Consider the following 14,189-nt stretch of genomic DNA (forward strand, 5'->3'; position numbering starts at 1 on the left):
TAAATAATAGAAACGTTAAGAAAAGTCATGAAAACAACCAAGTGAGAAAAACGAAAGTTAAAAGAGGTAAAAATAGAGAAAAAAAAATTGATATAACTGATACGCAAATAAAATCCAACATATATATAATGAACTCCTAAAGAAGAAAAATCATTTAAATAAAATTATGAAAATAATAATCTGACAAAACTTTCCAGAAATAAAAATATATGAATCTATATATTAGGTCCATTATAAACTTTGAAAAATTAAGGGAAATAATCAACTTGAGACATGTTACATTAAAACTATTAAATTTTAAAATAAAGAAAATACCATGGGCTTCACCATGGCAGTAAAAAGAAAGGAAAGAAAAATAGATTGGCATCGGATTTTCTCAGTGGTAACATATATCCAGCCATGTTCAGTGCAATAATGTTTCCAGAAATTCAGGGAAGGGAAATATCAATTATTTGTGATAATAACCTAATTTTTTCTCCCAGTCTTTCTTTGTTTTTAATCTATTTTTCATACTTTCACAATAATTGAACCTTCAAAATGTGTTTTTCAATCTTGCTCATTAGCTTTCATTGGTACTCATTCATCTAATAAAGCCCGACTTACTAGCATGACGTAAGTGGTTTTCCATTGTCTAATCCCTGCCTACACCTCCAATCTCAGCTGTGATACACTTATCCCCCAGCACCTAATGACTTAGAGCAGTATTTTTATGTGTTTTGCTCTCTCGTTCTGGAATAATTTGCTCTCGCCTTGTAACTCCTGTTAACACTCTCTTCTGCTTCTAATCTGGCATCAGTGCCATCTTCTAGAAAGTTATCTTTGATTCTCCTCCGTTATTACTATAAAATAGAATTGAGCAGTATCCCATCCACCAGCTCCGTACCTTGTACTTACTTCTTTTATAACACTTTCATTCTCTGTTACAGTCAACATTTTTACCAACCTATTTCCTTTGTTAAACTATGAATTCTTTGAAAAGAATAACCATCGAAGGAAATGGAATGTGATAGCCGGTTTCCAAATATGGTCCCTAAATTTATCTATTAGATGTTTAATAAGCTTTCTTTTAAAAAGAAGTGTGAATGATTGAATGAACTATTAAGTTGGCTTAAGTATCAAAAATTAAAGCTCAAAGAGACAACTGATAACTTTTGGGATGATCCAACCTCTTAGAATTGTAATGGCAACAATTTAGAAATTAGTAAAGACGGAGAAGTTTTTCCATTTGAAGAAGGGAGCAATAGGAACAAAATCATAGAAACAAGTAAGTTACCTATTTAATGCAAGAATACAGAATATTTGTTTGGTTATTTTATGGATCTTCACACTATGCTAAGTGACATAGACTCTATCATGTAGCCAGAAAAGAAGTACTAGGAGATTTTAGTTAGAGATATGAAATGACAAAGAGGAGTATTTTATATTTCCATTTCCCTCAACAAAAAAGTAATTGCTGTGGGGCTTGCACTTCCACTGTATACAGCTGGAAAACTGGAGGAAATATATGAAATAAATGAAACAACTGTTTTTTCCAACAGCAGACAGTAGGCAGCACAGGACTGCTGAGACCCCAGAGAACATGTGAGGTGAGCCCAGAAATGTCTGATTAACCACTAGCCTAGGCATTGCTGTGAAAGTATTTTATACACATAATCAGCATTTACAATTAGTTGACTTTACAAAAAGGAGATTACTCTCAACAACATGTGCAAGCCTCAGCCAATCAGTTGAAGGCCTTAATAGCAAAAACTGAGATTTCCTTGAGAAGAAATTTTGCCTCAAGACTGTAATATAGAAACACTGCCTTAGTTTCCAGCCTGCCAGCCTTCCTGCCTGGATTCAGGACTTGCCAGTTCCCACAATCACACATGCCAATTCCTTAAAATAAATATATTGATTTTGTTTCTCTGGAGAACTCTCTCTGGTATATATGGTCTGCTGATTTTTTCAGAGAGTATCAGTGTAATTCAGTGGGGGAAGAGATAGTCTTTTCAAAAAAATATGACTGGAAAAGCTGGATATCTATGTGAAATAAAATGAGCAACTCTTAACTCATCCCATACATAACCTTGATCTGCAAGGTAAATGGCTACAGATTTCTAAAATGCATCTTATCTCAGTTCTGCATCTTCTGGTAATGACCCAGGTAGCTTGCTTTATCAGGGGAAGAACATAAGGTTCAGACCATTTGGCACTAGGAGCTAGGAGCTGATATCTCCTTTGGGTGTCCTAAATTCAGTCTCACTGGCAGAGCTATAACTTAGTCACGAATACAAAAACATGAGATACGTCCCCCAGTGCCACCACTAGTGGCTATTCCTCTTTTCATTTAGTCCATGAGCTATGTGGTATTCTCTCTTTTAGGGGACCATTTCTGTGGCATTGCTCATACACAATAGTTATCTCAAGTTTTTAAATTATCTGCTATATTTCCCTGGAATAAACTATTTCCACCAGAGCCTAATAACAGACCTGAATTTAGCTTTCCAAAGGGTTCTTCCATGCTGTACACCAAGTAATTTACAAGTCTAAAATTCCAAATGGATACCATTGTGTGGTTGTGTTAATGTTTGCCAGAGACTCCAATCCCTGCAACTGCATAGTAGACACATTTGAAATCATTTGTGATTTAGGACGATACAGTTCCAAAGAGACTGCTTGGGTACAGCTTATAAGTCTCTAAAAACTTTTTCTCAACTCCATTAAAGTTCAGATTTCTTTTGAGTAACTCAGTGAAGGTTTAATAAAATGTTCAAGTGTAGTACATATACTCTCCAACATGCATATAGCCCTCTTCTAATCCTAGAGAGTCTGAAAAGATGGTAATTTATTCCATACTATTTGTAGAATGTCTTTTGTGGTCTCAGTTCAATTTATTCCCCTATATTTTATATATCAGGCAAGACCCTATATTTTAGCTGAATAGATTGGCCATTTTGGATTAATCATGTATGTCACCACAGTTCTTAATTCCTAGGTGTCTTCCTCCTCTGAAAGATAAATTATCATAGTATATTCAACATAATAAACCAGTGCCCTCTTTATAGGGATCAAATCTATATCTTTTCTAACCAAAGTGGGTGGTTACACAAGAGTGATTAACTATTCAAACATGTATTGGAGTCTTTGCCAAATGAAAGAAAGTTGTTCAACTTTCTTCTGAAATTAGAATAAAAACACAAATCATTAGCCAAATCTATAGTAGTGTACCAGCCACCTTTAGCTCACTGTACTTCTTAAATTGTTTTCACCGTACTGAGCACAGAGGAGGCTGTCAGTAGAACTATTTTCTTTGGTCCTCAGTGGTCATGTTTAATCTCCATGAACTAAATTTTTTTTCTTAGAGACCAGACAGAACTTTTATACAATTTGTCAATTTGGATAAACATCACCTGTTGCTACCATCTCTCAAATTAAGGGAGAAATTTAATGTTGTCCTCTAAGGATTTAGTATTTCTTAATATTCACTCCAGAGGAGAGTTTGCACAGTTCTAATGCTTCTCACTTGTATATCAAAGTAGAAACGAGTGGAGGCCAACTTGACTAATACCTGATAGATAATAGCAAGCCATGGCAAAGCCCTCCATTCTCACAACATATCAAATCTAATAAAACACCCAGATAGAGGTAGGTGACATTTCGACAGGCTTTTCTTACTTTGCATATTCCAAATTGTAATTTAATATAACTTTTGTACCTACTTATATAGCATCACATTATCTTCAGAGTTTTGTTGTTGGTCCTCTAATGTTGTCCTCTTTGTCTTTAGCTCACGTCACCATGTATTATGTTTCTGTTTTTGGTAATCCCAGAAGACTCTCTTTACCACCCTAATAAAGCCATTTAACTTATACCAGTCATACATCTTTAGATTTCCCTGCTAAAACTTTGCAAGTAGATCTCAACCCTCTTACTCTTTTGCTATAATAAATGGAGTATCCCTGCACCTTGCTCACACACTTTATTTTCCCAATACCTTTTGGCAGATCCCAAATAGGAGTAATTAGAACAAATTTGTTGAGGTCTTTTTAGCAAGGCAAGTGCCGTTGCCCAAACTACCAGGGGTTTTCCACCTCCTAGCCAGTAATAATTCACCACCAACTTTTATGTAGCACCCTCATCAGTTTATTTCTCTTGCTGGTATCAACATCTTCTATTTTACATATTTGTCTCAGCTATCCTAAGTCAGTCAATCTCTTTCTATTCTCCTGATAGAATTTCCATTTTGTCAATGTTATTAATAGCAAACAAGCAATGTTTCTAGCTATTTTCCCTACTTGCCTTTGTTTTCTAACCCATTTTGCAAACTGACCTAAGTACCTCACTCAGTACTGGGAAGATACAGAGAGGGTCTGGGGTCTCTCAGCTTAAGTAACTTGCTTGTCACCACCACCTAGAAGCATGTTTGTCTCACATCCACCTTTTAGTGCAGCTGCATTCCATAAAATACAGGCTGTACAGTAAACAGTCTTGAGATGCTTGACATACAACATACTTAGGAACATTTCAGATCAGCAATCAGTTCCTACCAATCCCAGCTAAGATCTAATTTATCCTAAATTGATGCATCTCTTGAGTTGACATGGCAAGGTTGTATAAATGTCAATTTCTCATGGGGCCATCGAACTGGAAGACAATACTAAATAAAATTCAATTTAACCCTTTATTTCCAAGGTAATGTATATAATTAAGCTGGAATTTTATTGAAAATAATCCTGATAAACTCCTGTATTACTTGTGCAATTATAAAGATATTAAAAGAGTGTAAATATTATAACACATACAGTAGTTCCCCTTTATCCGTGGTTTTGCTTTCCACAGTTTCCATTACCCAAAGTCAACCATGGTCTGAAAATACTAAATAGAAAATTCCAGAAATGAACAATTCATAAGTTTTAAATTGTACACCTTTCTGAGTACTGTGATGAAATTTCACACCATCCCACCTCACCCTGCCTGTGATGTGAACCATCCCTTTGACTAGTGTACATGCTACACTATGCTAGCTGCCCTTAGTGACTTGGTAGCTGTCTGTTATCAGATGGACTACTACAGTATCACAGTGCTGGTGTTCAAGGAATCCTCACTTTACTTAATAATGGCTTCAAAGCACAGGGTACTGTTGTTGGCAATTTGGATATGCCAAAGAAAAGCTATAAAGTTCTTCCTTTAAGTGAAAAGATGAAAGTTCTCAACTTAGTAGGGAAGGAAAAAATTGTATGCTGTAGTTTCTAAGATCTATTGTGGGAACGAATTTTCTATCTATGAAATTGCAAAGAAGGAAAAAGAAATCCATGCTAGTTTGCTGTCACATCTCAAATTGCAGAAGTCATAGCCACAGTGTGAGATAAGTACTTTGTTAAGATGGAAAAGGCATTAAAGCTGTAGGTGGAAGATATGAACAGAAAACAGGTTTCGGTACAATCAGTGGTTTCAGGCATCCAGTGGGGGTCTTGGAATGTATCCCCCACAGATAATAGGAGACTCCTATAGTTATTGTTGCAAATTCTCCAAATAAACATATTATACCATGTACATTAAGAAATAAATGTATTTATATTTATATAAACAATAAAAATAGGGTTTATTTTTAAAAGACCAATGGTAAATTATATAAAAAAGATTTTTCTCAAAAAGAAAATTAAAAATGTTAAGAAAATATATTTAGTTTACAACGTTTGCAAAATGAGTTGCAAAGACTGAAATTGCTGAAAATCACCGACAAGTACAAATAGTTTTTAAAGAGAATAAATTTAATCATGTGGGGTATTTTTAAAATAAATTTTGTTATTGGGGATCAATATGAATTAATGTCAAGGCCGTACAAACAAGGTGACTTTTTCCCATAATATTTATATGACAAATAAATTTAAGTGATAAAAGATATTTATCATATACCTACATTTTTAGGTAATACTTTTTAGTATATTTTTGGAACTACTGAGATCTAAAATGTGTTAAAAATACTAGAACAACAGTCATATTTTTATTCTTCAACAACTTAAACTTCATTTCCATTTTGTATAATTATTTTTCCTAAGTGAATGTGCTAAAAAAAACACACACACACACACACATACAGATTGTTCAAGGAGCATAATTGTTTGGCTAAAATAATCATCTATGTCTATATAATAATTCTAAAATAAATTAGAATGTATATGTTTTAAGTGACTGTGTCCCAAATTGAAGTACATTAGTGGCAGAGAATTCACTGACACAAGTTTTCACCCATATCTTTACATACAAAACTAGGTTCTTATCTCTGATCTAGGCTCTTTGCCTTCTTCCCAGTCAGCTCCTGCTACAACTGTTAGGAATAGCAGTGCAGTCAAGGCTGATCTCTGAAATTGCTTTGTATTATACTCAAATATTCCTATATTTATAAGTTATTAAATATCATGACTACATGCAATATCCCTGATAAAAATATCATATGGAATTATAAATATGAACTGTGATTAATTTTGAGGCTCCATTCCTAAATTCATGCCAGCTTCCATTTTTCTTCCTTAAGTCCACCAATTTCTTTAGAACTTTTTACTTTTTCCCAACTTTTATGACTAAACAGTACATTCCTTCCCAGGAATATATATTCTACCAAGAAGCAGAATTTTATTTTTGTGCATCTACTGGAGCTAATGTGTATGGTGGAAGACATTGAAACCTTATTACCTTGCCAGTCCAGAGCAGTGAGCTGGGCTCATTCAGGAACTAACCCTATATGCCAGCATTACTTACAGCTGTTTCTCAGTAAAACTGTCAATTACTATCTGAAATTTTTAAAGTCCCATAAAAATAGCTAATTAGCAAAAGCTAAATGCTAAAAGCTAAAAATGGAGCACAATGTTTCTAAATGAGCTAGTAATAGGTAAGGTTACCAACCTTTCACTGGTACCATATCCAAGTAAACATAATAGGAAGCTGGGTTCCTTCACACAGAGCTCACAGACCACCCTAACCACTAGTCACGATGAATTGGCAGAGTCATGGCTAATCTTGAGGACTGGGGGCTTTTTTCAATAGTCAGTAAAGAAGAAACAATTTGAAAATTATCTAGCAAATATTTATTTCTTCATTATTCGTCTCAAGGCACCTATAACCTCTTTGTTCCTCAGGCTATAAATAAAAGGATTTAGTAGAGGAATTATTATTGTATAAAATAAAGAATACATTTTGTCATGATCTTCAGAGGGGGCAGACCTAGGACGCACATACATGAAGAAGAGAGTGCCATAGAACAAGGAAACAGAGAGCAGGTGGGCACTGCACGTGGAGAAGGCTTTGCTCATGCCATTTTCAGACTTCTTTTTCAGGATGGCAAAGAGGACATGGGTGTAAGAGACCATGATGGTCATAAAAGTGAAGACTTGTATAAAGGCTGAAAAGATGAAAACCAGAAGTATATTAACTGTAGGATCAGTGCAAGAAATTTTGAACAGTTGTAAAATTTCACAGTAAAAATAATGTATTATGTTAGACCTGCAGAAAGTTAATCTAAATAACAAACCCACATGAATTGCTGAATGTAGAAAACAAATGAAATATGAGACACCTATAAACTGAATGCAGAGTCTGGTGGACATCACCACTGGATAAAGCAAGGGGTTCCATATGGCCACATAGCGGTCATAGGCCATCACTACCAGGAGGAAACATTCTGTAGTTGCACTGGAAGCAAAAAAATAAAATTGAGCAATGCATTCAACCATGGATATTGTGTGATCCTTAGATAAAAAATTCATCAGCATCTTGGGGGTCACGGAGGATGAAGAACAGGCATCTGCAAAGGCTAAACTGCCCAGGAAGAAGTACATGGGGGTGTGAAGGTGGGGGTCCTTCCAGATGAGAAAAATCAGCCCAAGGTTGCCCATCATAGTGGTGAGGTAGATGCCCAAGAACACCAGAAACAGGGGAACCTGCAGCCCTGGAAGATCTGAAAGTCTTGTGAGAACAAACTCAGTCACCAGTGTCTTGTTTTCTTCTGCCATATCTGACCTGGCTGATCACTAAAATGAAAGAATAAGTGAGGAAACATTCACAAAAAAATCATTAAAACAGTGAAATTATATGAGATTAACATATTCATAAGAGATGCTTCTCATTTAATTGGTAGTTACTAATTTTTACCTCCATTCATCTACTTTTATATACATTCAAAATTATTCATAATAAAAAGTTTTTAAATTATATTCACCTAAGTTGACAAGTAAATATAATGCAGATTCCTTTCAATCTAACATGGGTTAGATACAGGTTTTAGAACTGTATATACTCATCTTAAAACTCATATGGAAGAAAAGAATTCCCATTTTTCCCAAGAAAAATATAGATATTAAGAGTAGTCAAGAATACCAGAATTGATGTTGAACTATAATATAGAGATACATTAAGAACAAATATAATGTTCTGTGTCATCAAAACATTAAGATAGTGCATAAGAAGAGGCAAGAGAATCAGCGCAATGGAATAGAGAGCTCAGAAATAGAAAGGAATGTGGCAGAAGACAAGTTCATTAGGAAACAGGTGATTGATTTAATGGACTCTGCAGACTGTTGTCTGGAAGTAAGACTAGGCTCCTACCTAACACCATGAATATTTTCTAAGAAATTTAGGAGACAATAATGTAACATGGAGAATAGAGAAATCCTTATCCAAGAGAAGAAAGTCAGTATAAAAATATAAGTATATATAGTTTGAATGAATATCAAAATAATACCTAACAGAGTCAAAGGGCATATAATAGGCTGGGAAATATATTTTACCATGTATATGGAAGACATCTATTTATGTGTATAATATAAAAATAACTGTTAGGTTTAGATAAGAAAAGGCAAATAATATAAAAGAAGAATGAGTAAAGCATGTGAATAAGCAAGTTTACAGATGAACAAATCAAAATAATCAATAAATAAAATGAAAAGATGCCCAAATTTCTGTCATAGATAGATACATGTGTGTATGCACAGACACACACACATAGATACATCCTTTCTCATGAATCAGAATAGGAGAAATAAAAATGAATAAAAATACTCACTGCTGACTGAGGTGAGAAAAGTGGGACTCTCATATTTTACTTGTAGAAATATGAATTTCAACAGCCTTTTTAAACGGCAATTTTATATGATCCTATTTAATTTTTTAATATATATACCCTTTCACTACCATTCTCTTTTAGATATGTCCTAGAAATAAAAACACCACTACACAAAGATAAACATACAAAGAATAATCAGTGCATTATTGTTTAAGGTAGCAAAGACCAGTTTGGTCTTTTGGTCTTCACCAACAGTGAAATGGTTAAACCAATCACACTACATTCATATTATGGAATATAATTCAGCCATGAAAAAGAGCTATTCTACCTGATTTTGATTTTGAAATTCCACAATGTACAGTTATCTGAGAAAAGTAAGATACAAAGAAGTGTAAAAATTATGATCTCATCATTGTAAAATAAAGAAATGTACTTTTAAATCTCTCTTTTATAGGGAGAAATACATGAGTAATAGACACTAAGTTTATAGCAATGGTTTTTCCAGAGTGAGAGTAGAGACAGGAATGAGGGAAGTGAAGGAGAGTAGAAGTCTAAGTAACAGTTCCATGAGAAGGGCAGCATGTATATTATGATTCCCTACCACATAAACTATGCAACTGATTTACATGTGTGTATATATATCTGTATGTGTGAAAGAATGGCCCCCATCATGTTAATAGTAGAGAAAATAAACAAGAACACTGAAATCCTATTGCCACCTTTCTAAGGAGGTGCTTTGCAACTGAAAATTCAAACATAAAATTAGGATGTAAGTATGTCTAAATTTGTGTACATAAACATCAGTTAAATGCAGAAATGGCCTTCAGGGAAATTAGCATTTTCTTTTGGATATTATCAGTGGGAGCCAATTTTTGACCATTGAAAATAGATACAATTTTTTAATATTCCAAAGTTACCTATAATGACATAAGGTAGATTCAAGTAGACTAATGGAGGGTTTTTTAAGAGTTATTTTTTGTAATTTCAGTAATTTTGTTATTCAGTTAATTCCTGCATACTTATTGTTTTGTCACTGTTGTGAACACAACATTTGGTGTTTGCATGAAAGAACTCCAAAAAGGAGTTTTCTGGTGAATATAGATACTTTTAGATTACCTTTAAAAGAAAAATAAATACATTTAGGTATACAGATTGTTATGATAGATCCATGTATGAAGAAAAAAACATTTTCATAAATTATAGTCATACCTCTCAATACTTATGGAATACAAAAAATTTTTACTATGAGAATATATTAGAAAAACTGAGTTTGTCTAATTTTAAAATATGAATAAAGGCTCTTTCCCTAAGAATCAATGATCAGCAGAAGAGATTGTGAAATATTTTCCTATCTATGCTAAAAATAAGTGAAGAATTAGAGTTTCAGAATCTTTACTTTTAAATATATGCCCACAGAGAGCCCTAATATGTACAAAACAGGCAAAAATGTTAATTGGGAATTAAGAACCATAGGAAATATTTACCCTGTATAAACTGGCCCAACTTTCTTATCTCAGATAACCAAATTATTGCTATTCCTACTTTTATTTCCTGTAATGTATAATTTAGACAAGAATTAGTAACCCTTGTGATTTTTTTCTCAACAGTTGTGTGATGGATAACACAGAGTCTTTTGAAGTTACTTTCAGCGACTTTAGCCCATATTCTCATAATTCCATGAAATTAAAGAATTTTTATTGTACAACAATAAACCTGAGGCCAAAATTTCTCATTCAGAAAATTTACAAGCAAGTTAAATTTGAGCTGCATAGCTTGTCTCAATTAAGAAAACATCCCATTATAAAATAAATTTGGATTTTTTTATCATTGCTATTTAATTTTTCTTTCATTCTTCTATTAATCAAAGTTTATTATTTAAAAACTCTCAATAAATGTGTTATCTACACAGTAATAGTTCTAACTGAAATATGCATGTTCAGACAAACATTTACTTCTGTCCAGCCAGATTTTGTTTGCTGTTTTAAAAAGGGAAAAAGGCTGTCTAGGATTTTAATTTCTTACTTAGATGTTTTGTTACCATACAGACAAATTACAAAGCTATATTAATGAAAATTATGAAAATATCTGCACTCTTACCCAGTTCCTGTAAAACATGGGAAACTGAAAATGTGCTGGTTTTCTCAAAGTAATATAGAAGGCATGGAAATGGAGAAGAATTATTTATGCATTGATTTTCCTTAGAAACTCCAAACTGGAAGGAAATAGCATTTCTTTCTCATATTTGCAAACCCATTCTTTAAAAAGTTTTGAAATTCCCTTAGTGCTTCCAAATTATTTCCAGTAGGATTAAGTCCAAGTTGTTCTACTGGGCATTGTAAGCTAATCTTCAAATCATCCATACACAGCTAGTTTTAGCAATTAAAACTACATGGTGTGTCCTCAAGGGTCACTATATGGGCATGTTTATAAAATATCACTCAGTGGAGTTTAGAATAAGCTTGTTTTCCTTCCTCTTATTTATTTTAATGCTGCCATTACCCAACTACCTACCTGACTTGCCCACTTGGAAATCCCAAAAGTACCTTATAATTATGATCTTCCTCTATTCTACCCCCAAACCTGGTTTTCTTTCAGTGTTCCTGTCTCAGGGAATTGGGTCACAAAGCAAATGTTTATCTACTAAAGATGTCTAAAATCCAACTGTTTCTTTTTATCTGTACAGTCAGTACTAAAATCCAAGATACAGTCATCTCTTGCCTGGCTTATTAAGTAACCTCATAACTGCACTATCTGCATCTCCTAACACAGTCATCTAATCTATTCTCCATACTGATGCCAGACTAATTTTTATAAGACATACACCATTTCATTAACACCCCACAACACACTTTCCCATTTAATTAATAATTAATTAATTAATAATTTCTCATTGCATATAGAGTAACAACTAAAATTCTTAAGCCTAATATCCATGTCCCTATAGACAGACCCAATAATTAACTGTATGCAGTTGAGAATTTTTCTTGCATTATATGTGTATATTGTTCTAGCACTAACTGAACTGACAGATAATTCTCAGTATGTTAGGTAGACTGATAAAATAGAAGTTAACTTCTTCATGATAAGTATAAAGCACATGTTCCTAACTGATAGCCTGTTTTACTCCAACTGGTGATTCAGAGTCCTAGACTCTTTCCAGCTCATCTTTCAAGCATTTTCCACACACATAACTTTCTTCAACACTTGTGTTCTCTTTTGGATCAAGCTGGAAGGGGAAAGTTCACAGGGGATTCCCAATATGAAGTTTTTATGAGCTAGAAGTGGAAGTGATATGTATCACTGCAGTCAACTGAAAACAGAGGCTGTGTATCTAGGAAGAGACGAGAAGGATGTGGTGATCAGCTAACAGATTCTTCTACTGTACTTCTGATTGTCATTTACCTGTTTTACCCTCCTTCCCACATAGAGAACACTCTCAGCCTTACTCCTGGGGATTCAAACCCCACTCCCATCTAGTACCTATCTCAACAAAAAACAGGATTTTGAGGTGATACTCTGTTCTCTCCACCAATTCCAGCTAAGGCTGTTCTTTGTGTAGGTACCAAGAGTTGTTTTGAATATATTGTTTTGCCACATGTTATAATTACACCCTCCTGATATGCAATTTTTTGTAGGATTTTTTTATCCTATGGAGCATGTGAACTTTACAAAGGTATCCAGAGTACATATCAGGTCCAATTAACATATCATCATCAATATAATGAACCAACCTACTCTTCTACAAAATGTCTAGAAAATAATATTTTCTTTAAATACAGAGCAGAAGAGTCAGCATAGCCCTGGGGCAAGACCATTAAGGTATATTGTTACCCATCCCAGATGAATGTAAAATGCTTCTAATCCTCATGCATGATTGGTATTCAAAGAATACATTTTCCACACATCAGCAGCCACATATCTCATACCAGATACTGTATTGAAGGGTCCTAGTAAGAGCAGCATATCTGCAAAACAACAATGGGCACAACATGGCTAAGTTTGTGGTTTCTGCCACTACCAGCCATGACCTATATAGATTTTGCAGAGACTAGGATGGTAAAATAAATAAGGATATAATGTGGACCACCACCTCTGCAGCCTTTTTCAGTTTCTGAGAATGGCTCCATTTGCACCAAAAATGAATGATATGCCTAAATAAAATAGAGATATATTTGTTGAGCACTTTTTCATATGCCTGTTGGTCATCTGTATGTCTTCTTTGGAAAAACATCTATTTTATTTAGGTCTTACATCCATTTGTCAATTGGTGTTTATTTTTTAGATACTGAGTTGGGTGAGCTGTTTGTATATTTTGGAATTAACCCCTTGTTGGTTGCATCATTTGTAGATATTTTCTCCAGTTCTGTAGATTTTCTTTTTGTTTTGTTGATGGATGGTTTTGTTTTGTTAATGCTGCTGTGCAAAAGCTTTTAAGTTTAATTAGCTCCCATTTGTTTATTTTTTTGCTCTTATTTCTTTTGATTTGGGAAACTGACCTAAGAGAATATTGCTATGATTTATGTCAGAGAATGTTTTGGCTATGTTCTCTTCTGGGAGTTTTATGGTGTCATGTCTTATATTTACATCTTTAAACCACTTTGAGTTAATTTTTGTATATGGTGTGAAGGAGTGTTCAAATTTCATTGATTACATGTCCAGCTTGCCCAACACCACTTGCTGAAATGAGTATCTTTTCTCCACTGTATACTGTCTTGAGATTAATTAGCTGTAGGTGTGTGGGCTTATTTCTGAGTTTTCTATTCTAGTCCATTGATATTTATGTCTGTTTTTGAATCAGTACCATGCAGCTTTGATTACTGTAGCTTTGTAGTATTATCTGAAGTCAAGGAGAGTTATGCCTCCAGCTTTGTGGGCTGGGGCTGAGGGCTGAGGGCCAAGACACTGTGGTTGCATGAAGGAATCAACTTCCACTTCCAGTCAGGTCTGATTCTTCCCCTATCTTCTATCTTTCCCTCCATCTTCAGGGGCCAGAAGAGGCAGACTTTTCCCCCTATTATGACATGTCCTCCTTTTAACAGAGTATCAAGTTTAAGATCCTCTAGTCATAGACAGAAAAAGCAAGAAGTGAGTTTACCAAATCTGGTATATCTTTCATAAAAGATGTACCAAAGGAGGAAATAAATGAATT

At 34.2% G+C, this 14,189-nt stretch overlaps 1 protein-coding gene and 1 long non-coding RNA gene across 2 annotated transcripts in view; one reads left to right on the plus strand and one right to left on the minus strand.

Annotated features, from left to right (window-relative positions):
- LOC140698068 (uncharacterized) overlaps positions 1-14,189 on the plus strand; it is a 218,045-nt gene that overhangs the window by 158,070 nt on the left and 45,786 nt on the right. The window lies entirely within an intron of this gene.
- On the minus strand, positions 7,068-7,991 carry LOC102537902 (olfactory receptor 5AC1-like). Its single transcript, XM_031672326.2, has one exon. It carries the CDS (start codon positions 7,989-7,991, stop codon positions 7,068-7,070), a length of 924 nt encoding a protein of 307 aa, XP_031528186.1.

This window comes from Vicugna pacos, chromosome 1 (assembly GCF_048564905.1).
Source record: "Vicugna pacos chromosome 1, VicPac4, whole genome shotgun sequence".
Classification (NCBI taxonomy): Eukaryota; Metazoa; Chordata; class Mammalia; order Artiodactyla; family Camelidae; genus Vicugna; species Vicugna pacos.

Excerpts from the sequence above, each read along its gene's own strand:
- LOC102537902 (XM_031672326.2), bottom strand. The coding sequence starts at position 7,991 with ATGGCAGAAGAAAACAAGACACTGGTGACTGAGTTTGTTCTCACAAGA.